The sequence below is a fragment of the Trifolium pratense genome, linkage group LG6 (genome assembly GCF_020283565.1).
Source record: "Trifolium pratense cultivar HEN17-A07 linkage group LG6, ARS_RC_1.1, whole genome shotgun sequence".
Classification (NCBI taxonomy): Eukaryota; Viridiplantae; Streptophyta; class Magnoliopsida; order Fabales; family Fabaceae; genus Trifolium; species Trifolium pratense.
Genome location: NC_060064.1, coordinates 22,172,946 through 22,197,915, shown reverse-complemented (window position 1 = coordinate 22,197,915; position 24,970 = coordinate 22,172,946). Strand labels below are relative to the sequence as shown.

At 34.5% G+C, this 24,970-nt stretch overlaps 2 protein-coding genes across 2 annotated transcripts; one reads left to right on the top strand and one right to left on the bottom strand.

The window, feature by feature from the left end:
• The first annotated feature begins 1,738 nt into the window (after window positions 1-1,738).
• On the top strand, window positions 1,739-3,738 carry LOC123892784 (60S ribosomal protein L15-1-like). The gene is made up of 4 exons (XM_045942651.1): window positions 1,739-1,849; window positions 1,938-2,104; window positions 3,017-3,214; window positions 3,303-3,738. The coding sequence occupies exons 1-4, from the start codon at window positions 1,846-1,848 to the stop codon at window positions 3,546-3,548; spliced, it is 615 nt and encodes a 204-aa protein (XP_045798607.1). The 5' UTR covers window positions 1,739-1,845; the 3' UTR covers window positions 3,549-3,738.
• A 3,675-nt stretch (window positions 3,739-7,413) lies between these two features.
• On the bottom strand, window positions 7,414-22,418 carry LOC123891920. Its single transcript, XM_045941787.1, has 3 exons — window positions 22,028-22,418; window positions 20,030-21,910; window positions 7,414-7,448 (listed from the first exon to the last, which is right to left on the bottom strand). Exons 1-3 carry the CDS (start codon window positions 22,416-22,418, stop codon window positions 7,414-7,416), a joined length of 2,307 nt encoding a protein of 768 aa, XP_045797743.1.
• Between the last annotated feature and the right edge of the window lie 2,552 nt (window positions 22,419-24,970).

Genomic DNA, 24,970 nt, shown 5'->3' with positions numbered 1-24,970 from the left:
TTGATATTAATGATTAATTGTTGATGGTTTTCTAGGTCTTGGTATTTTTCTTTAATATATGGTATGTAATTTTATTAAGTCGTGGAATGCCCTTATTCCTGATGATGAATATTAATTGGTTTGTAATTTACTTATAGTTAGAATTGAAATTTATCTATTTGGGTTGGTCTGTGCAGATAATAATTGTATCATTACTTTGTGATCAAATATTCAAATGTGCTAAAGTGATTCAAAAAGAAGCTAAAGGATTAAGAATATATTGGTCATCATATCTACGATCATGTGCAAGACCTCCATTCAAAATAAATATATATTATGAAATACTTTGTTTGTGATAAATCTCATGTCTCTGATGTGTTTTATCGACAAAGTTATTGAACCTGATTTATTGTCATTATGTTTGATAACTTATCATTAGCTTCAATGATTTGAAAGTTTATTTATTTATGCTCATGCAACATGTGTCTGTAGTACGGACTTTGAATATAAATATCAATTAGTTTTAATAATCTGGTCTTACCTTTGGGAAATTTTATTTTTAATTTATTTATAAAAAATTTATCCTTTATAATTTTTACTATTTATGGTTGAAAAAAATTGTTAGATTATGTATTAATTAAATATTTTAATTAAACCCGTGCATCCGCACGGGTCTTACACTAGTTAGTATGCAAATCGATTGAAACTTTTTTTTGGTACAAAAATCGATTGAAACACCAATGATTATAAAGAAATGAATAATTTAAATGAAATCAATTAGTATAGTATAATATATTATAGTATTATAGTATTATAGTATATATAAAAAGTAAAGTTTTTTTTACGTCACATGTCAATTTCACGTTTATTCTCAATTTGTTTTTATTAATTTTCAACTTTTTAAAATAATTATTTAATTTGGCATTGACATGTCATCAAAAATTCCTTCAATTCAAGCTTTAATTATAAATCAACGATCTGTAAAAAAAAACTATAAATCAATGTTCATTTTATTTTTATTTCAACTTTTTCTATAATGTTGTTTAATTTAATTTTATTATAGTTTATTTCAATAATTTTTTTATTTTTTATTAATTTTAATTCAAGCTCAAATTATGAGCTTGTTTTTTTTAGTAATTTTTTATGATATTCTAAATATGCATGTAAAAAAAATCATTCAAAAATACATCATTTAGTTATAAAGTAAGGACAAAAAATAAGTGCATGGTATTTTTCTAGGAATTAAAAGTAAAATAAAAATTAAATAAAAACTAAATTTAGAAGGTCACCATTTTATAAGACCAAACACATAGTTTACACTAAAATTTACTCTGAGATAAATAGTAGGATACAGTAATCATTTTTTGAATAAGAGATAATTTTAAATAGTATTCCTAGTATTTTCACCATTCTGCATAAATAAAAGAATTTAATTTATATGCACCGTCAGTCTAAAGTTATTTTGCACATGCGTCCAATAATGTACCGACACATCATGTATGGTAATTAAAAACACATGATGTGTCACATTCATTAAATGATGTGGTAACATGTCATTGGATGTATGTGTAAAAGAAAATTACACCGACAGTGCACAACAATTAAACTCTAAATAAAATGACTAGGTTGATCATTTATCAAAATTTAAAAAAAGAAAAAGAAAAAAGAAATGACTAGGTTTTTTTTTTTTTTTTTGTTTTTTTGATAAGCAAAGAAATGACTAGGTTGATAGGGATTTAACTTCGGGTCGACCCAAATGTATAGTCCATTGACCCAATATATAAACACCCTTTCCATTCGCAAACCCTAAATCTGTTTGTTTTTGTTGCTGTCTGCCGCGCCTTACTACACTTCACAGACAGAGAAATGGGTACTTGTTCTTCTTCTTTTTCTTCTTCATCTTCGATTCAAGCATATCTCAATATTGATTCAATGTGTTTGTTATTATTTGAAAACAGGTGCTTACAAGTACGTTTCTGAGCTATGGCGGAAGAAGCAATCGGATGTTATGGGATTCGTGCAGCGTATCAGGTGCTGGGAGTATCGTCAACAATCTTCCATTGTTCGTCTCACTAGGCCTACTCGTCCTGACAAGGCTCGCCGTTTGGGTTACAAAGCCAAACAGGTATATTCCTCAACCATTTGCTTCATTAAGTTGTCAAAATTAGGGTTTCAAAAAGTGACCTTGGTAAAAATTAGGGTTTCCTATAATCATATCCAGTTCCAGTAGTTTTAACTATGATTTTGCATATACTGCTATTAGAGAGAGAATTTTGTTTAATATTAGGTTAGATCTTGATCATATTACGAATTTTATTTAATTACTAGGGATCTTATTCCTTAGATAAGTTTCAATGTATCCATCGATGACTATGATTTTTGAACAATCTGATTTGTGTTGTCTTGAAAAGTGTCATTTTGTTTTTGTTAGAGCAGATTCATGTGCTTTGTTGTTTTTTCTGAAAGCAAATTCGGGTAGACCTTTTCAAAAAATTTGGTTTTAAGTCTAGTATCGTTCTGAATTGTTGATTTCAATTTATTATTTAAAAAAATGGAAGCTTTGTTTTTGTATTTTTAGATTGCTATGAGTCAGCAATACTAGATTGTAAGAGTGTTCTGGACCTTTAACTCCTTGCTTGTTGTTCTTCTCAAATTGTTATGCTAATATGTCAATTCAAATTTTTATCCTTCTAAAACTATCATCATGTGATTGTCAAAAATGGATTTTTTATTTTTATAATCCTTAAAAACTGTCTGCAAAATATATGCAGTCATTCGATTGTAAAGTACACGACAACATCAATCTCGTTAATTATGTAATCCTAAAATTATTTATTTTGGCCCTGTTGTAGAGTCACCCCCAATATGTTGTGCAACTGTAGTTATATATTTCCAGAACCATGATATGTCATGGCTGTTTGTTTATTTATGTGTGTTTTTGTTCATTAGTAATAGTTTTTCATTTTGACCTTACTATGATATAGCTTGCTTGATTTTATGATTTGACTGTAGTACTGTATTTGTTATATCATTTCAGGGCTATGTTGTTTACCGCGTCCGTGTTAGGAGAGGTGGAAGAAAGAGGCCTGTTTCCAAGGGTATTGTTTATGGTAAACCAACAAACCAGGGAGTTACCCAACTCAAGTTTCAGAGGAGCAAAAGGTCAGTTGCTGAAGAGCGTGCTGGACGTAAACTGGGTGGTCTTAGGGTTCTCAACTCCTACTGGGTCAATGAGGTTAGTTTTTTGTGTGTTCTTATTGCGAGTTAAATGTGTTCCCTATAAGCTGGCTGGTTGATATAACTCCGTTTTTCTTGTATAACAGGATTCCACCTTCAAATATTTTGAGGTCATTTTGGTCGATGTAGCTCACAGTGCCATAAGAAATGACCCAAGGATCAACTGGCTCGCCAATCCCGTCCACGTACACAGGGAACTTCGTGGCCTCACTTCAGCTGGAAAAGAAAACCGAGGTTTGAGAGGCAAGGGGCACCGTACCATCAAAGCCCGTCCATCCCGCAGGGCCAACTGGAAGAGAAACAACACCCTTTCTCTTCGTCGTTACCGTTGATTTTACTTTTTTATTTTCTGTTTCTTCATTCCCTGGATATTTGGAGTGCTTTATCAGTTTTGTATTGTCGACTTGCGTCTCTGCCCATAAACTCATTTTGGTGGTTAATTAGCAGAGATTGATGACAATATTTCTCTTGTTGGATTGTTTTTTCTTTAATTTAATCAAGTTATACTTCTGTTATTTATAACTACTATTGCCATAACCCAAACACTATTGATATGTTGACTCATCAATACACAGAATGTTATTTTTGTATTTAGCACTCAATTGTGAATGAAGTCCAACGCTAAACAAATGATAATAAGTGACACTGATAATCTTATACTCCCTCCGGTCGTTTTTATAAGGAAGACTTTGAAAAAATCACACAGACCAATGAAGTACATTTAACATAGTTATTTTCATTTAATACTCTTATAAATTTAAATTTATTCCATGTATACCCTTATTTAATTATTCTTTATTCAACTAACATACTTATTTTTAAATTCTCTCTCATAATAAATAAGGGTATAAGTGAAATTGAACATTTAAAACATTTGAAAATTGGTCAAAGTTTCTTATAAAAAGGACCAAATTTTTTGCCCTAAGTGTTCCTTATAAAAAGGACCGGAGGGAGTACTAATTAATTTGGAGACTTTCTACTTAGGGTGTGTGTTTTTTTGGTACAATATTTAGGGTGTGTTTGTTTAACTGTTTAAGCTTTAAAAAAGTGATTTTTTCTTAAAAGAATTTAGATATTTTTTTGATAGACATTTTGAAGAAAATTAAAGCTACTTTTTGTTTGATTACAATCATAAAAATAATCTCTCAAAATATATACCTGTAAATAATCAACTCTAAGTTAATAATAAATTATTTAGAAGAACCTATATATTCACATTCCATAATAAGTAACAATCACTAATCATCACTAATACTGTAATACTTTACTCTTACTAAAAAATGTAGGGTTGAGAAAATAAATAAATACATACATTCATTTAATATTGCATGACACTTATTATTTACAGCTAGAAAAAAAAAATAAAAAATAAAGAAAGGGAAATCAAGTGAGAATTTTCAAGCATCTCAAATGTGGGAAGAATGGGCTGCTATACGAAGGGTATTTGAGGAGCAAAGTGAAGTTAATATGCAGCAACAAACAGTATATAACAACCCCACATTTGAGTCCACCGTGGCCAGGATATTTGAAATGGATGTTAGTTTCTATGACGCAGCTGGAGCAACGGTTGGGGTTGTTGTTTACACGACCACCGAGGGCAGTTTGTACTTGATGGAACTAAACTCATCCATGGAAGATTATGCATATTGGAGGGAGAAGCGATGACATTCAAAGAAGTAATTGAAGAAGGGATTAATAGAGGACTCTCTCATGTCAAATTTGAGAGTCACTCTAAAGTAGTAGTTGATGCTATTTCTTCTAGACACGTCGGTACATCAAAAATTAGTATTGTAATTTTTCGTATTAAGTCTCTATTATCATTAGCTAAAAACTTTGAGGTCGAGTTTGTCAAGCGACAAACGACTATGATTCTATGATAACTCATCACTTAGTAAAGACAACCTATTCTTTAGCTAGTCACAATATTTTTTAATCGACTCCTATATATTAAAAATTACTTAATTAATGAAATGAATTAAGATTTTTATTCTCAAGAGAAAACAGAAGTGAGAATTTTCAATTTTGTCTCGAGAGTTTTTAGTATATGGAAAAGGTTAAGGCAAGTGTGTACCGGATATATCACTAAGGGCCACATTTCACTTTTTTTTAATATGATATCACTACGAAGTTTAATTTCCACTATGTTAGCGATGATAAATCTCTGTCAGGGAGTTTGTGAGGTACACAAGGTGAGTTCTCTTCTTTCAACCAAATTTTTTCGATACGCATGAATCAAGAATCAAACCACTAACTACTTGCTTAAAATGATCAAAATCCTTACGATTGCACCAATTCATTGTTGGTGACATTTCACATGCTTTAGTTTTACCTAATATACTTTTCTTTGTCACATTATAACATTTGTTTTCTGCTTGAGCAGTGAGTTTAACTTGCAAATTGTCACCACAGCTAAACGCGATTCCTTCCTCCCGTCGCTTCCGTGCCGAGAACTTGTTATGTGATTGGTCGTGTGACGGTGGAGAAGAAATTGGAAGTGGTGGGGCGGTGGAGAAGAAAAGGGAAAGAATGAAATGCCTATGTATTTTATGAGTTTCTCTCTCCAATTTTGGTTTTTGTGTCTCACCATCAGATTAATCCAAGGGATGCGAATTACACAGGAGAGAAGTCGGGAGAGAATAAACATGAGAGGATCCAAATTAACAGTTTGGGTTTTATTAAGTACCGTTAATTTTGATGAGTCTCAATAACATATCAAATGATTTTTAATTTTTCTAAAAATTTCTATGAAAAATTTATATGATATAATCTTTCAATCCAACGATCGATTTTGTAAAATTCGTATTCATTATAATGTTATTCGAGACTAGGGATGACAATGGGTAGAGTATGGGTAGGGTACTATAGTACCCATCCCCATCCCTGTAATTTGAAAAATTACCCGTACCCATCCCCATACCCGCGTGGGTAACATCCTTTGTACCCGTCCCCATACCCTATGGGTACCTAAGTACCCATACCCGTATCCGTTACCCGCATTTTTATTAAAAATAAATCGATCAATTATAAAATATCATATCATTTTAATATAATTATTTTTTTTTAAAAAAAATTAATGTTGACTCATGAAAATTATAAACAAAAATTTTACTAACCTCATTTTAAAGTTCATTTCTTTGTTGACATATTAACATTGTGCTTGTATTATGTTATAAATAAACATTTTTATTAAAAATGTGTATTAGTTTAATAGTGTTGTTTTTTTTTAAATTGATATACATATGTAATTATATAATAATATATATAAAATAAATAAATAAATATTATGCGGGTATGAGGCGGGGTGGGTACTAAAGTATCCGTACCCGCACCCATACCTGTTCATTTTTGCGGGTAATTACCCATACCCGTACCCAAAATGCGAGTTTTTACCTACCTGTTATAGGTATTTTTTGCGGATGTCCACTGAGTATGAGTCAAATTACCATACCTATTCGAGACATGTGTATTGTGCAACAGATGAATCACATGTTAATGTTAGACTTGGCAAAGCCAAAGTGTGTACAAGATTTATCACTAAGGGCCACATTTCACACGCTTTAGTTTTACCTGATATACTTTTCTTTGTCACATTTATAACATTTGTTTTCTGCTTGCGTGTAGTTACTTGGACCTTTTGTTTTACGTTGCTGAAATAGTATGTGAATAGTTGGTCTACTCTATATATGTATATAAACAGAAATTGAGCCTCAAATATTGAAAATGGATTTAACGCAATTATTTCGATAATGTAGTAACTGTTAATTAAGTGTGTGTTTGGTTTCCATTCTACACACCTTAGAATTTATTCTACCTTGCAAATGAAAAAAAAAAAAAAAAATTGTGTTTGACTATTTTCCAGAATCAATTCTAGTTGAAGCCACAATTTTTAGCTTCTATGGTGGAGAGAATCAATTCTACATTTATGACATACAAACTCCTCTATTATTTCCTTAACAATCAATTGTGCATTATTGTATCCAAATATAAATCAATTCTGTCAAACTCAAATTTGTTAAAATCAATTCTCTCAAACTCAATTCTGTCAAAATCAATTATGTCCACCACATAACCAAACACATACTAAATGATATTAGATTAGTCAGGGCCATACGATAATGTTTCTACGGTCGAGATTGTCATTTGCGTGAAAGCAATACAACATTTTTGGTCCAAAAAGATGTGGCCTGCTACACAGAACTAGTGAGGTGCATATGGCAAGCCAACTGCAACACCTGAAATAGATTAAAATTAAAATAAAGATAGTACAGAGAAGCTGAGGGGACAAAAAATCTGACCCGGCCAAACCACACAAATTACAATAATCTGACCCTGATTTATTTTCTGTTTCTGACGCCCCCTACGGGTGACGCCAAGACCTCTCAACCCTGATTTATTTTCTGTTTCTGACGCCCCTACGGGTGACGCCAAGGCCTCTCAACCCTGATTTATTTTCTGTTTCTGACGCCCCCTACGGGTGACGCCAATGCCTCTCAACCCTGATTTATTTTCTGTTTCTGACGCCCCCTACGGGTGACGCCAAGGCCTCTCAACCCTGATTTATTTTCTGTTTTTGACGTACCCTACTCGTAAGGTTTACAGGTAACGCCTGGGCCTTTCAACCTTGGTTTATTTTCTGTTTTTGACGTACCCTACTCGTAAGGTTTACAGGTAACGCCAGGGCCTTTCAACCTTGGTTTATTTTCTTTTTCTTCAGAGCCCGTAACTTAATCAGGTTGACCTCTACTCCATCACCGGTTAGCCTTTATTGGTCTAGAGCCGGCTGGCTTCGTTATGGTTCAGAGCCCGCAATTTAATCATGATTGCTGCAAATAAGCTTTGATACATTAAAGGTTCAACAATAATAATATATGAAAAATAAAAATAATACTGCCATAGGCGGTTTGTTGCGGCGCTCCTCGCCTAGCAAGAAAAACAATTATGTTTTGGCGTGACGAGACTGAGTTCCATTACGGTAATCATCGCAGGATATGCTTCAACCTGAAATATTAGTTGGCGGCTTCTATCTCGCCGAATGGTATTCATGACCAATTGCTTGTGTTTTTGCCTTCTCTTGGGAGAGTGTTGTACTCCAAATATTTTACACATGTAAGGAGAATACACGGAATGCTATGAAAAAATAGAGTTAGAAATACAAAATTAATTAGTTATCTACATCTTGCATATCAATTCTTTGTATTTTTCTTTGGTGGCAGACTAATGTAGGGAGGAAATAGAGATACTCACTTATTTGACTAATCCAGTAAAATTTAGTTGTAGCATAAATTAATTCTTTGCTATTTTTCAAAGCCAATAATCAGTAATCAAGCATATATATATTGAGTCAAAGTAACTATAATACGATACCTTTTCAGTTTCAATGCCCTTCTTGAATGGTTATTTGAAACAATCTAAATTGCTTACTGTAAAAAACATGTAATTTTACATTACCTTTCAGACAATAAATTCTGACAGGTTAAGACTAGTGTATGAAACATAAGTCATAACAATTTTGATCATATTGAACATGGATTGACTTCTGTGATTTGGACCTAAAGTCTGAGATCATAACTTAAATAAATGGCTTATGAAAACAATTGGAAAACTGTGAAAGAAATATGAAAGAGTAAGAAGACTCAATTATCCATCAGATTTAATTATAGGGAGTGTATCCGGTGAGAACTGATAATTATTGTGAGAAATGAGAACTATTAATTATAACCATCAGATTTAATTGACGCATTAGATTAAAATTCTCTCACTTACTTAAAACCTCATGTGATTCTATTTGAGCAATTGAAAAATCTCCCTATATATAATCTTTCATAATTTATTTCTATAATTTTTTCTAATCTATTAATACGTCTCCCTCCAAAACTTACCACTCTTTTAATCACCTCCTCCAAAACCTATTGAATAACCTGCTTCTCTTCTTATTTATTTTTTTTTCCTTTGCTGCTTGCGCCATCTTCTTTTTTTATTTAAAATTTCAATTTCAATTTTTTTATATTTGTAAGGTTATGTCAAGTTGTCAACAATGATATTTCTTTTTGGGTTGCAAGATATTTTTTTTATATTTCAATTCTTTTATAGTTGACTTACAAGTTTGTTATATTTCAATTTCAAACTCTATGTCAACAATGGCATTTCTTTTTGGTTTGTAAAATATTATTTTTTAAGCAATCAAATTTTACTGGATAAAAAATGTACATAGCACAAGATGTACAAAGGGCACTATAAAAGAAACATCAAACAGGTAGCAGTAAAAAACTAAGCCTATGTGACAAGAGCAACAACACAAAGGTAGGCTGCGAACCCAACGGAGGAAAGAAAATACAGAACAACAACTCCTAGGGAACATTACACAAAAATAAATTAGCTTTCGGAGTGGGTTGCATTAATAAATTAGGAAAGATTATAGAAATAAATTAGGAAAGATTATATATAGAAAGATTTTTTAATTTGCACAAATAGAATCACATGAGGTTTTAAGTGAGTGACAAAATTTCAATCTAATGCGTCAATTAAATCTAGTGGTTATTATTAATAGTTCTCATTTCTCACATAATTATCAGTTCTCACCGGATACACTCCCTCTCTATATATATATATATATATATATATATATATATATATATATATATATATATATATATATATATATATATATATATATATATTAATCACCTGTGGCAATAATTTAAAACTCAAGTGTCAAACAAACACATAAATATATTACTTGACAATTTGATAAACTCAATTAATTTGATTGGTATGGTTAATACTATAAGTTGAAATAGAGTTTCTCCACTCATCACTGGTACCAAAGATTTGCTTGTTTAGCTCCAATATCAAATTGCTATATATGTTAGGGTACTAGTGGATGAATGGGTAAGACTTGGTACTAGTTAGTGGCAGATGCAGAACACGTCGCCTATAAGGAAGTAGTTCTTTTATTTTCAAAACTAATTTGTTCCATAACAAAAGGCGGCTCCTTACCGGACTTGCAGTAACAAGATCATCACATAATAAAGTAGCAATGCATTTATACAAACTAACTCCTACTAAATGGGACACTAAGAATCCACACTACTAAGTTAAAATTGTTGGAACAAAATTGATTTAAAAATGTTTGCCCCTAAATCTATTAAGGTTTTGATGATAACAAAGTATTAATAAACAATTGGAAGGACTAAAAATTTAATTTAAGTGTGCAGGACTTAGACTCAATTAAACTCTGATTAAAGATCAGAAGATAAGGAGTTCAGAAGTTTGCAAGCGTTCAGAAGATTGTGAGACTCAGAAGTTGTAGTCTTCAGAACTTCTTAAGGTCTAAGCTTCATCAAACTCTGATGATCTTCTTGAAGTTTGTAAAGATTCTCTTTTGCAAGTCAACTCTTCTACCAATGAAGAAAAGGACCTTTCAAGCCTGATCAGAACAGCTAATCTCTTTTTGTCTGTCCTCTTTTGAGAACGTGGGTCATCAGTTGTGTTAGCTGAATAAGGAAAGTATTCTCTGCAGTAGTCAAAGTACCTGAAACTCTTACTCAGTTTTAGATACAACCAAACTGCATCAAGACAGGCTGCTTGAAGACAAAAGGTTATCTACTTCAACGGTCATCTTTGCAACGACTCTTTTCTAGTCATATATATACTAAAGGAATCAGTTGTAAACATATATCAAGGATTATTAACACGCACGAACAAACTCTGAATTCCTCATACAAAGCTATGAACCTCTGAACTGTGTTGTTGCACTGTTAGTTCAAATATTTAGTATTTGTTCTTCTAGGTTCTGATTAAGAGCTGTTGTATTCATTCTATTATTCATTACTTTTGTACTTGAGAAGTCTCTTGCTTGTGTGCTTGAGCATTGTGGTGAAGTCTCTTGCTTGTGTGCTTGAGCAGTTGTAATCTTGTGTGATTATAGTGAAATCCCTTGGAAGTGCAAGGGGACTGGACTACTCTCGTTTTGTGAGAGGAACCAGTATAAATTGCTTGTGTGATCTCTCTCTCTCTCTCTTAACTTGTTTTATTGTGTTATATATCCGCTGCTGTTGAAGTTAAGTTAAGAACTTGAAAAAGTTTTAAGCTTGACTAAAACACAATTCAACCCCCCTTCTTGTGTTTTCACACCTTCAATTGGTATCAGAGCTCTGGTCTGTTACTTTCACTTAACAGTGAGACAGTAAATATCTTGTGAGAACACTATGTCTGGAGGAGACGATAGTAGCACTAGAACAACCGGTGAATTCGGTGATGCCAGTGGTGCTGGTGGTGGTCCTAGAAATGCTTTTGGTTTTGACTACTTGAGTAATGAATCACATGAACATAGTGGCAACAGAAAAGCCCCTATATTCAATGGTGATGCATCATTATTTGAGTGGTGGAAGGAAAGACTGTATAGCAATATTACTGCTATTGATCATGAGTTGTGGGATTTGGTTGAGCTGGGAGTAACTTTTGAAAACTTAAATGAACATGGAAGATTGTCCATTGAGCATAGAAAGTTACTCACACCAGCTAACTTAAAAACCTACACTAAGCATCATAGAGTAAAGGACATTGTTGTTGGTGCTATCAGACATGAAGATTATGTCAGAATAGAAGACAAGTCTACTGCTAAATCTATCTTTGACTCTATGTGTGCTACCTATGATGGTAATGAAAAGGTTCAAGAGGCTAAGGCTAGTCTCTTGATAAGGCAATATGAACTATTCACTATGTAACAAGATGAAAACATTGAGACTATGTTTACAAGGTTTCAAATCCTTGTATCTGGTCTTAAAGCTCTTAAGAGAAGTTATTCCACCTATGACCATGTTCAGAAGATTCTGAGAAGTCTTCCTATTGCTTGGAGACCTAAGGTCACTGCAATAGAAGAAGCTCAAAATCTCAAGACTCTGAGTCTTGAGGCTCTGATAAGCAATCTCAGAAGCCATGAGATGGTTCTGAATGCTGATTCAGAAGCTAAGAAGAAGTCCAAGTCTGTGGCTTTACAGTCAACTAGGACTCCTTCTAAAGCTCTTAAGACTCAGCTTCTTGACTTTGAAGAGGAATCTTCTGCAGATGGTCAAGAGGAGGAAATGGGTGAAGATGAGTTTGCTTTATTCACCAAGTTTCAACAATGGAACAGATTTAACAAAAGAAACTTCAGAGGTAACAGCTCCAGAAATTTTGTCAGCAAAAAGGATGATCAGAAGAACTGCTTCAACTGTAAGAAGCCAGGACACTTTATTGCTGACTGTCCAGAAATGTCTGCCAAAGACAAAAACAAAAGATACAGCTCAAAGAAGCAACAATTTAAGAGCAAATTGAAAAAGAGTCTGATGGCTACTTTTGAAGAGCTATCATCTGAGGAAGAAGTTGAGGAAGAGGAAGAGGCAAATCTAGCCCTGATGGCTTCAACTGACTCAGATGCAGACTCAGAGGATGAATCAGAATCAGATTCAGAAGTAACAGATGAGGTATTTTCTGACTGTTCTAAATCTCAACTTATAACTGCACTTAACAAGGTCATTGAGAAACATCTCAGAGTGTTAAGTAAACAAAAAGTTTTACAAGAAAAGCTTAACACTCTGACTGAACAAGCAGAACATTTTCAAGGTCTATATCAAGAAACTCTGAATAGAGTGAATGACTTTGAAAAGGGTTGTGCTGTTTGTCACAAACCTATTGATGAGCAGGAAATAGCTCTTCAACAGTTTGTGCATCTCAACCTTGGGAAGAGCAAAGCTGCTAATAGAATTTATAATGTTTTGAGACATAGAGGAGAAGGACTTGGCTATGAATATGGTAGAACATATTCAAAGCTGAAGACCTTTGCCAAAAAGGTTGGAAAATCTTGGGTTTATTATGTTGTTCCACCAGGTGAAGAGGGAAAGAATCCTGGTACTGTTGAAAATGAAAATGATGATCTGAGTGATTTAGAAGCTGACAGCTCAGAGGAACCAAGTTCCTCAGGATCTGGAAAGAAAAGTTCAGAAGATAGAAGTTGTTCAGAACCTGAGAACATTAGTTCAGATGTTGTGAAAGCTTCAAAATCTGAGACTTCAAATTCTGAATCCAAAGGAACTTCAGTACCTGAAGCTAGTAAATCTAAAAGCTCAGAAGTTTTTAAAAGAAAAAATTCAAACTCCAAACCTCAAATGCAGTACAGGACTCAGATTATTTATGATTCTAGAGTAAGTAGATATAATCAATCAGAACATGGGATTGGTGATAAATACAAACCCTGGAATCATAAACAATCCAAATCCTGGAATAATAACAGATTTCAAACAAAGAAAAGGTTTCAAAAAGGTTATTATTCCAAACCAAGATCTTTCTCTAACACTAAACAACATAGTAAGCATTTGTGGACTAACAAGCGTGGACCCAGAAGATGGGTACCAAAAGCTGAAATAATGTACCATTCAGATTTACCAACTAGGAAATGATATGTCCTACCTAGAGCATGGAAACAAGTCCTATGCAAAGGAAGAAGGGCTTATGTCCTAGACAAATGGCTGACAAGTTCTCAAGTTAACAATCAGAACTTGAGAAATGAAGAGGAAGAATACTGGGATGACTTTATCATTAACTGTGATGAAGAGTTCTACCGCAATGATTAAAGTTGTTTCTCATACAGCTTGCCACTCAAAGAAGTATCATGAATCACTCATGGTATCTGGATAGTGGATGTTCAAGGCATATGACTGGTGACAAACAACTATTTTCTAAGCTGACTATGAAAGAAGGAGGATCTGTTGGCTTTGGAGGTAATAAAAAAGGAAAGATAATAGGTACATGTGTTGGGAAATCGTTTCATAAAACACTTTTATAAACGCAGCGGAATTTTAAAATTAAAATTTCCCATCAATGGATTCTTGTGAATGAGCATGATCAGGTCTAGAATATTACCTTTGAAGAACAAATCTGTGGCCGCCTTTCTTGATCACAAGCACCGCACTTGCAGCACCTCCACTTAGTCCACACGAACAGGAACCTTCGATCTCACAGTGCTAGCTGTTCTTGGATGAAGACTGAGGGAATTTTGTGCGGTTTAGGGTTTAGAGAAATTCAGAATTTTTCTAAACTCAGTTAGGGTTTCAAAACGTAACTACTGAACTTCATAAGACTCTATTTATAGAGTTTCTTATGAGGTCTTTAGTTTACACGAAATTGGGCTTCTCAAGCCCAATAACCGTTTTTCACTAACTGCACCCCCACAATAAGTCTTACTTATTTTTCCCTTCTTAACTGTCCTTATGTGTGTGACCCTGTAGGTTCTTATGACGTTGGCAATAATATTAATCGTAATATTATAAACAGTGAGCGGTATCTAGCAACACATCACTGTTACCCAAGTCACAGGAATGTCACGTGATCTGACTAACCTTTCCGTGATAAATATCTTGTGCACAATTACCCTTTTGTCCTCATGTCTATATTGAACACAAGGCATAGTATGTCATCCTTGTCTAGTTCAATATTGGGCCCATAGACATATCTCCCGTTATGTAGGAGGGACAAATTCCATCTAGGTCACTCATGTCCCTCAGCATGATTCGTGGGATACCCATCAACCAACTTTATAATTATCCAGTTACGGATAACGTTTGAATGGCAACAAGGTATTACACTCCTGCATCTAGGGTACATAGTGGTTTCAGGTCGAAGGGTGGAATACACCTTTTATCACTATGAGAAAACTTATGACATTTCATAACACTCTATGTAGTATTCTCATGGTGGGTCAATCCGATATAAAGTTACCCTTAACATTTATATCTATGTGAAGACTTGATAACTCATTATCCATGATCAGTGAGATATGATCATCAGTCTACCAACATAATAGTCTTTATGCTTTAACGTTATCCCATTTCACAATAAAGCTTGACTATGGATATGTTTAAGAATAATGTTCTTATATTTAATGGAATCTCATGATTAAGTCATACTTAACGTTCCATACAATGAACTTACTATTCTAGGGACTCTATTATTATTTAACACATAAACATAATAAAGAAAAGCCTTTATTTAATAAGTAAATTATTCAATACATTTATTATGCAATTATAAATAATTGGCCTCTAGGGCTTACACCAACAACAGGTACAGTAGGTAATTCTTCCCTATCTATTAATGATGTTTGGTTAGTAGATGGACTCAAACATAACTTATTGAGCATAAGTCAATTTTGCGACAATGGTTATGTAGTTGTCATTAATAAGGAATCATGTACTGTGTCTAAACAATCTGATAACTCCATTATATTCAAAGGTCTGAGAAAGAACAATGTTTATAAAATTAATCTTTCTGATTTGAATGAACAAAAAGTGATGTGTCTTTTGACCTTGAGTGAAGAAAAATGGATCTGGCATAAGAGGTTAGGCCATTCTAACTGGAGGTTAATCTCTAAGCTTAGAAAGCTTGATCTTGTCAGAGGTTTACCAAAAATCAAATATCACTCAAACACACTGTGTGGTTCTTGTCAAAAAGGAAAAATTACAAAATCATCTTTTAAACCTAAGAACATTGTTTCTACCTCAAGACCATTGAAACTTCTTCACATTGATCTGTTTGGGCCAGTTAACACTGCCTCTATCAATGGAAAGAAGTATGGATTAGTGATTGTTGATGACTACAGTAGATGGACTTGGGTAAAATTCCTAAGAACAAAAGATGAAGCATATGATGAGTTTAGTGTTTTCTGCAAACAAATTGAAAATGAAAAAGGCTACACGATTTTAAAAGTTAGAAGTGATCATGGTGGAGAATTTGAAAATGAACCTTTTGAAAACTTTTGTGAAAAATATGGCATCTTGCATGAATTCTCTTCTCCTAGAACTCCTCAACAAAATGGTGTTGTAGAAAGGAAGAATAGAACTCTGCAAGAAATGGGCAGAACCATGATGCATGAAACTAATGTAGCAAAATTTTTATGGGCAGAAGCTGTAAACACAGCATGTTATGTTCAAAATAGAATCTATATCAGATCTAAATTGAACAAAACTGCTTATGAATTGTTCAAGGGAAGAAAGCCTGACATTTCTTATTTTCATCAGTTTGGATGTACTTGTTACATCTTAAACAACAAAGTCCATCTAAAGAAATTTGATGCTAGAGGTTATAAGGGTATCTTTATAGGATATTCTGAACGCTCAAAAGCATACAGACTGTATATTTCTGAAACACACACTGTGGAAGAAACTATGCATGTCAAGTTTGATGACAAAGAGCCTGACCAAGTGTCAGAGCTTGTGGAAGGTCTGTCTAGATTTCAGGTATCAGAGGATCAGTATTCAGATATTCCAAACTACTCAGAACATCCATTCTCTGAAGAACTTCTGAACATGACAGCTCCTACAGACTCTGAACAACAAAGAACTGAAGCAACTACTGAACCTGCTGTTGATGAGTCTGAAGATGATGAACCCCCAAGAAACACTTTCAAATACAAATCATCACATCCAGAGGAACTGATTTTAGGCAACAAGGATAGTCCAAGGAAGACAAGATCTCAACTGAGAAATGAGGAATCCTTAGTTGGTCTTATCTCAATGATGGAACCTTCAAAGATTGATGAAGCTCTGAAAGATGATGCTTGGATAGTGGCAATGCAAGAAGAGCTGAATCAATTTCAAAGAAATGATGTATGGACTCTAGTGCCCAAACCTTCACACAAGAACATTATTGGAACAAAATGGGTATTCAGAAACAAGCTGAATGAACAAGGTGAAGTGGTAAGAAACAAGGCTAGATTGGTTGCACAAGGTTATAGTCAGCAAGAAGGGATTGACTATACTGAAACCTTTGCACCAGTTGCTAGACTTGAAGCAATCAGGTTACTTCTATCTTATGCTGTTAATCATGGAATAACCTTGTATCGGATGGATGTTAAAAGTGCCTTCTTAAATGGTTTTATTTCTGAAGAAGTGTATGTTAAGCAACCTCCTGGTTTTGAAGATGTCTCAAACCCAGAACATGTTTTCAAATTGAAGAAATCACTGTATGGTCTGAAACAAGCTCCAAGAGCTTGGTATGATAGACTCAGTAATTTCCTTCTTGAAAAGGGTTTTGAGAAAGGGAAGGTTGACTGCACACTCTTTAGAAAAACAACCAAAGAAGACATTTTAATCATTCAAATTTATGTTGATGATATTATTTTTGGTTCAACTAATGCTTCCTTGTGCAAGAATTTCTCTAAGATAATGCAGGATGAATTTGAAATGAGCATGATGGGAGAATTGAAGTTCTTTCTGGGAATTCAAATCAATCAGAAGAAGGAAGGAACTTATGTTCATCAATCAAAATATACCAAGGAACTTCTGAAGAAGTTCAACCTAGATGATTGCAAAATAATGAACACTCCTATGCATTCAACTACCAACATGAGCAAGTCAGAAGATGAAGGAAAAGTAGATCAAAAGGTCTACAGAGGTATGATTGGTTCCTTACTCTATCTGACAGCCTCTAGACCAGATATTTTATTCAGTGTTTGCTTATGTGCAAGATTCCAGTCAGATCCTAGAGAATCTCATCTTACTGCTGTAAAGAGAATTGATCACGGTCGTTTCGTGATCAAAATAATTTTAAAATAAGTAGTACAAGGTAGTGACCTTGGTCGTTTCGCAAGGACTCACGATCGGTTTAACAATATTAGAATGAATTTAAAGGTTGCAATTTGGGGTTTTTTTGTTTGTGGAAGCAATAACAGAGATTACGAATTTAATTAATATAAAAGCAATCAATCCATTGGTTTTAGGCAACTTTGTTTATCATCTATCATAGGTTCTTATATGAATATTCATACAGTTTATGCTTCGGCTGATTATAGAACTAATTTAACAAGCGAAAATCAGTTTTATAACGAATTCGTTGATTAAGCACCAGCGTGTTCGACTAACTATGGCGATGATCAAGCGTCACCAATAACACAGTTAAAAATCATAACAATAATTCGGCAGCTCTATTTTGCAAGCGAAAATAATATAACAATTTCCTATTTAGATTAATTTGAACAAGCGTGAATTAATTTGAATAGTCTCAATGTTATGAACGTGAAACAAAATAATTAAGCATCAATTGCATCAACTCATACACAAAAGAGAGACAAGAAAATTGATATATGATAAGCATAAACATAACGATTTGCTATTAAAACCGAACCTCAAGATTCAAGAACAAAGTTCCTTACACCAATGGATCAATAGAAGTTTAGTTCTCCATGGAAGATGACGGCTGCTCTAGGGTTTGAATATTTCGTGAACAGTGAATGAATGACCCTAGCTGCCTTTTTTTCGGTTTAAATAATACATGGAACGGGCCTTAAAACAATTGGGCCGAAAAATATAAAGTTGTGCTGAATTAAATTCGTCTGGAACATAAACGCAATTATTTGACACACTTTCGCTCCGAACTGGGTTTTGGCCTCAACATGAAAGTCGTAGCTCTTGATCTCAGCTTTCCAACGCATCTTCCCGCGCCTCAATCCGATATTTGTAACTCCAGTTATGACCTGCGGACCGGAAGGGTGTCAAAGTGCTATTTATTCATAAATTAAGTGCGAAAATAAAATAGAGTTAGAAATAAACTTAAATATAAAAACACCTTAAAATAGTGAAAATAGTAAATTAAACCATAGGAATACACTAGTACAATAGTAGAAGAATGTGCATTAAAATGCACTGATCAAATTCCCCCACACTTGAACTTTTGCACTCCGAGCAAAACTCAAATGAAAAATTTAAAAACAAATCACAAGCAGTCAACATATTCCAGGTTTCAAGCTTCAAACCTTGGGTCAAAATTCAAAGATTGGCACAATTCTTATCTATCAACTTTCAATAATAATCTTGCGTGTGTGTGTACTGTCTCCCACTGTCAACCAAAGTAATGTCAAGATCCCTCTCTGAAACTACCATTCTAGATGCTAAGTTGTCATTCTTTTCCTATAATTTTGGATTTAACCAGAATTTCAGACTAGGGGGGGCTATTTCTTTTTAAGAGATCAAAAGCTTTTCAACATCAACTCAGGGGCAACTACCTTCAAGCTTTATTATAGTGTATTATTATTTATTGTTTTTAAGCTTTAGGTACTACTCCACCTTTTCACCTGACGGGATCTTACTTGTAATAAGTCCAACCTGTTACTCAGAGTAGAGCATCCTACACAGCACTTGTTCCTCCAGTTTCGGGCACAGGAACTTGTTCCTCCAGTTTCGGGCACAGGAACTTATTATATTCATTAGTTTTAGCTCTTAAACAGTTTCCCTTTTTCTCAATTAATAGCAATGATCGGTCTATCTGTTACTCTAGCCTTTCCCCCACACTTAGTTCTAATCATACCTCCATTATATTCAAATTAGAGAACTTAGTCTAAAGAATAAATATTTCAGAGATTTATCTAAACATTACTAAGTTTGACAGTGTTCAAGCAGTTGTGCATTAAGTTGCAAAGACTATCATGTCAAGTATCAAAACAAAAAACTCCAAAAATTTCACTGACCCTACAGCTATCTGCCCTAGCCTTAGAACATGTGACTACTCATGATGATTTATTTTATTATTATTATTATTTTTTTTTTTTAAAACACAAAAATGTAAATGTAAATGTAAAATGTCCCTCCCCCACACTTAAACCAGACAGTGTCCGCAATGTAATCTAAACATAAAGTGAGAGTAAAGGAAGGAACACACCCGAGGGGCTAAGGTGTAGCGGCTGGTGCTGGTGCTTCTATGTCTGGTGGTTTTGGTGGAAGCCCTTCCACACTTTTATGGAGCAGCTTCAACCGCTGTCCTTTTGCTTTGAAAACCTTGCCAGTACCTGTACTTTTAATTTCTATAGCACCAGAAGGAAAAACATTAGTCACGACAAAGGGGCCAATCCACTTGGATCGAAACTTACCAACCATATCTTTCAGGCGAGACTTAAACAGCAAGACTTTTTGGCCAACAAACAATTTCTTTTTGGAAATCATCTTATCATGGAAGTGCGTAGTCTTTTCTTTATCATGGGAGTATTTGGTTGGGGCAGCCGGAATGTCAAGAACTTTAACCGTACAGACCGCCTCATTGACAACAACTTCACCTGTATGAATGTTATTATCCTGCAAACCAGATTCAATCTTAGCACAAACAGAGCAAAGGTTAGTGTTAGTAACTAAATCCATATAAAAAACAGAATGTTCTTCCACGGGATGTTTCATGGCATCAAAAATGTTAAACTTAGCGACAATGTCGCCAAACTCCATGGACATGGTTCCATCATAAACATCAACTTTTGTTCTTGCCGTTCTCATGAATGGTCGGCCTAGAATGATGGGTGCCCTGCTGGAATTAGTTTTGCCCTCCATGTCTAGAATGTAGAAATCTGCAGGAAGAATCAAGTCATTAACTTGAACTAGGACATCTTCTACCTTCCTAGCAGGGTGGGCATTGCTCCTATTTGCTAATTGCACGATTAAACCTGTAGGCTGCAAAGGACCAAGATCAAGGTTATTATAAATAGAAGTAGGCATAACATTAATACCTGCTCCCAGATCAAGCATACAATTTTCAAACTTGCGATCCCCAATGGAACAGGGAATAGCAAAAACTCCTGGATCATCACACTTTTCTGGCATGGTCTGACTGATAACTGAGACATTAGCTGAGGAATCAGTTTTGGGCTGAATGAAAGCAGAAACATTTCGTCCCAAACTGATTCTCTCATTTTCCTTCAACTTCCTCTTGTGTGTGCACAAGTCTTTCAGGAATTTTGCATATTTAGGAATCTGTTTAATTGCATCAAGGAGAGGAATGTTAACCGCACATTTTCTGAATACATCTAAAATCTCCTTGTCTTCCTCAACTGTCTTCTTGATATTTTTCTGCACCCTTTGAGGAAAAGGAATTGGTGGCACATATACTCTTTCTTTTTCGGGTTCGGTCTCAATTGTAACAGAAGGAGGTTCAGGAGCAGATGATGATGCAACGGTTTTCTTCTTCTTTTTCTCTGGAGCTGGTTCTGACACTCTTCCGGATCTCAAAGTAATTGCACTCACATTCACATTCGGATTCGGCACTGTTTGTGCAGGAAGGTTACCCGAGCCTTGAGCTTGTAGTTGGCCTATTGCATTGGCCATTTGTCCCATCTGCGTTGTCAGGTTCTGAATGCTAGCATCTGTTCGTTGTGCCAGTTGCTTGACAAGGTCTTCCAGTGAAGAAGTGGCTGGTGGGGCAGCAGGGGCTGCAGCTTGTGACTGATTCCCATATTGGAGGTTTTGATGATTCCTCCAACTAGGGTGATATTTGTTGGTGGAGAGGTCAGGATTGTTGTACCTGTTTTGATTGTAAAGGGCTGCTGCTGCATATGCTTGAGGAAGCTCAGTTATTGTTTCATCTTGTAGAATGGGGCATGTATCAGTCGGGTGCTCAGAAGAAGTACAAATACCACACACTTTTGCTGGTTGAGCTTTGCTAACTGCCAACTTTTTCACCAAGGAAGTAAGTTCATCAATTCTAGCATCAAACTTGGTTTCGAGCGCCTTGATGGAGGAAGAGGAAGACTGAATCTCATTCACACTTGCAGAATTATTTCTAGTTGTAAACTGTTGCGAGTTGAGTGACATGTTTTCGATCAAGGCCTTTGCAGCAGCTGGAGTTTTATCAACAAGTGCTCCACCACTTGCAGCATCCAAAATGTTTCGATCCATTGGTAGCAACCCTTCATAGAAATATTGGATGAGTAATTGCTCGGTGATCTGGTGTTGGGGACAACTGGAAACTAGATGTTTGAATCTTTCCCAGTACTCTGCCAATGATTCGTTTCCTTGCCTAATGCCGCATATTTCTTTTCTGATTGATGCTGCTCTAGAAGCGGGAAAGTATCTCTCTAGAAAGACCTTCTTCAGATCATTCCAAGTTGAAACAGAATTTGGCTCAAGGTAGTAGAGCCAGTCTTTAGCAGCACCTTGTAACGAGAATGGAAAGGCTCTCAACTTGATGTGGTCTTCCGTGATACCTTCAGGCCTCAATGGTGTAGAACAAACTACCTGAAATTCCTTCAAATGCTTATGCGGATCCTCACCTGCAAGACCATGAAACTTGGGCAACAAATGTATCAAACCAGATTTCAATTCAAAAGGAATATCAACGTCAGTATATTGAATGCATAGACCATTGTAATTGACATCAGGAGCAGCAAGTTGCCTTAGTGTTCTTTGTTCAGCCATTATCAAAAGCAAGTTTAGAATCAAATAAAGTATGCAAAGAGAAACTATGTAAGAATCAGAATCAGACTCGTTAATGAAACAAATAGAAAGAAGAGATATGGTTAAAATAGATTCAAAAAAATATAAAAACACGAAATTTAGTCTAATTAAGTAAAATAAGAATTTTGGAAATTAGTTTGGAATTTTCTGAAACTATAAAAACAGAAATAAATTAAAATAAAATAGTAAAACACGGAATTTGGACTTTTTAGGTTGCCGTCACCTATTTTGTCCCAAAATAGGGGATTTTAAACTCTGATTTTTTTCTGATGAACAGGTACAGGAAAAACTCGATTTAGAAAATATTTTCCAGAAAACTGTTTTTTTACGAAAACTGATTATTAGGGCACGTAAAATCCAGAAAACACGAGAAAGCAAAGGCTAGAACGCAACCACACAGAAACTGAGTCTAATATTAGCTAAAATCAATTGAGAGTCCCCGGCAACGGCGCCAATTTGATCACGGTCGTTTCGTGATCAAAATAATTTTAAAATAAGTAGTACAAGGTAGTGACCTTGGTCGTTTCGCAAGGACTCACGATCGGTTTAACAATATTAGAATGAATTTAAAGGTTGCAATTTGGGGTTTTTTTGTTTGTGGAAGCAATAACAGAGATTACGAATTTAATTAATATAAAAGCAATCAATCCATTGGTTTTAGGCAACTTTGTTTATCATCTATCATAGGTTCTTATATGAATATTCATACAGTTTATGCTTCGGCTGATTATAGAACTAATTTAACAAGCGAAAATCAGTTTTATAACGAATTCGTTGATTAAGCACCAGCGTGTTCGACTAACTATGGCGATGATCAAGCGTCACCAATAACACAGTTAAAAATCATAACAATAATTCGGCAGCTCTATTTTGCAAGCGAAAATAATATAACAATTTCCTATTCAGATTAATTTGAACAAGCGTGAATTAATTTGAATAGTCTCAATGTTATGAACGTGAAACAAAATAATTAAGCATCAATTGCATCAACTCATACACAAAAGAGAGACAAGAAAATTGATATATGATAAGCATAAACATAACGATTTGCTATTAAAACCGAACCTCAAGATTCAAGAACAAAGTTCCTTACACCAATGGATCAATAGAAGTTTAGTTCTCCATGGAAGATGACGGCTGCTCTAGGGTTTGAATATTTCGTGAACAGTGAATGAATGACCCTAGCTGCCTTTTTTTCGGTTTAAATAATACATGGAACGGGCCTTAAAACAATTGGGCCGAAAAATATAAAGTTGTGCTGAATTAAATTCGTCTGGAACATAAACGCAATTATTTGACACACTTTCTCTCCGAACTGGGTTTTGGCCTCAACATGAAAGTCGTAGCTCTTGATCTCAGCTTTCCAACGCATCTTCCCGCGCCTCAATCCGATATTTGTAACTCCAGTTATGACCTGCGGACCGGAAGGGTGTCAAAGTGCTATTTATTCATAAATTAAGTGCGAAAATAAAATAGAGTTAGAAATAAACTTAAATATAAAAACACCTTAAAATAGTGAAAATAGTAAATTAAACCATAGGAATACACTAGTACAATAGTAGAAGAATGTGCATTAAAATGCACTGATCAAGAATCTTTAGGTATCTGAAAGGAACAACTAATCTTGGACTTCTCTATAAGAAATCCAATGATTATGTGCTAAATGGATTCTGTGATGCTGACTATGCTGGAGATAAAATTGAAAGAAAATCCACAAGTGGCAATTGTCAATTTGTTGGTGAAAACCTTATCTCCTGGGCTAGTAAGAGACAAACTACTATAGCTTTGTCTACAGCAGAAGCAGAATACATTTCAGCAGCTAAGTGTTGCACACAACTACTCTGGTTAAAATATCAGTTAGAAGATTATCAGGTAAGCAGTCACAATATTCCTTTATATTGTGATAATACTGCAGCCATTCATTTATCAAAAAATCCTATCCTACACTCTAGAGCCAAACATATTGAAATCAAACACCATTTTATCAGAGATTATGTTCAGAGAGGCATTATAGATATTAAGTTTGTTGATACTGAAAATCAATGGGCTGACATATTTACTAAAGCCTTACATGTTGAAAGATTTGATTTTATAAAGAAACATCTGAACATGTTTTCAATCTCTGAATGAAAAATTTTATTTGGCTATTATAGTGTAAGAGGTTATGTATATCAGAACTTATAATTCAGAACATCTGAAACACAAGCTCTGAAGTACTTGACTCTGATAGAGTATTTTAAAAATCTCAGAGGCTCTGAACTATTTAAATGGAAAACGTTTAGTATTCACTATTGAACAGTTGTCCATTGAAATAGCAGTTACCGAGTAAATTTCTGCACGTGGTCTACGTGTGTCAGGTAGTGGGTGGTTAATGATGACTTTTAGTATTCAACTTTTTGTCAATTAGCGTAACTTCCCAAATTTGCTATTTTTGTGTTAACTGTGTGCATTTAAATAAAACTTACACAATACACTTGCACACTTCTCACTCTCACAACCTACACTTTCTTTTC

Excerpts from the sequence above, each read along its gene's own strand:
- LOC123892784 (XM_045942651.1), top strand. Across the intron at positions 2,105-3,016 it reads TGGGTTACAAAGCCAAACAG|GGCTATGTTGTTTACCGCGT; the intron begins GTATATTCCTCA and ends ATATCATTTCAG. Across the intron at positions 3,215-3,302 it reads ACTCCTACTGGGTCAATGAG|GATTCCACCTTCAAATATTT; the intron begins GTTAGTTTTTTG and ends CTTGTATAACAG.
- LOC123891920 (XM_045941787.1), bottom strand. The coding sequence starts at position 22,418 with ATGGCTGAACAAAGAACACTAAGGCAACTTGCTGCTCCTGATGTCAAT. Across the intron at positions 21,911-22,027 it reads AATCAGAAAAGAAATATGCG|GGTTGCTACCAATGGATCGA; the intron begins GCATTAGGCAAG and ends ATTTCTATGAAG. Across the intron at positions 7,449-20,029 it reads TATAGAAATTAAAAGTACAG|GTGTTGCAGTTGGCTTGCCA; the intron begins GTACTGGCAAGG and ends AATCTATTTCAG.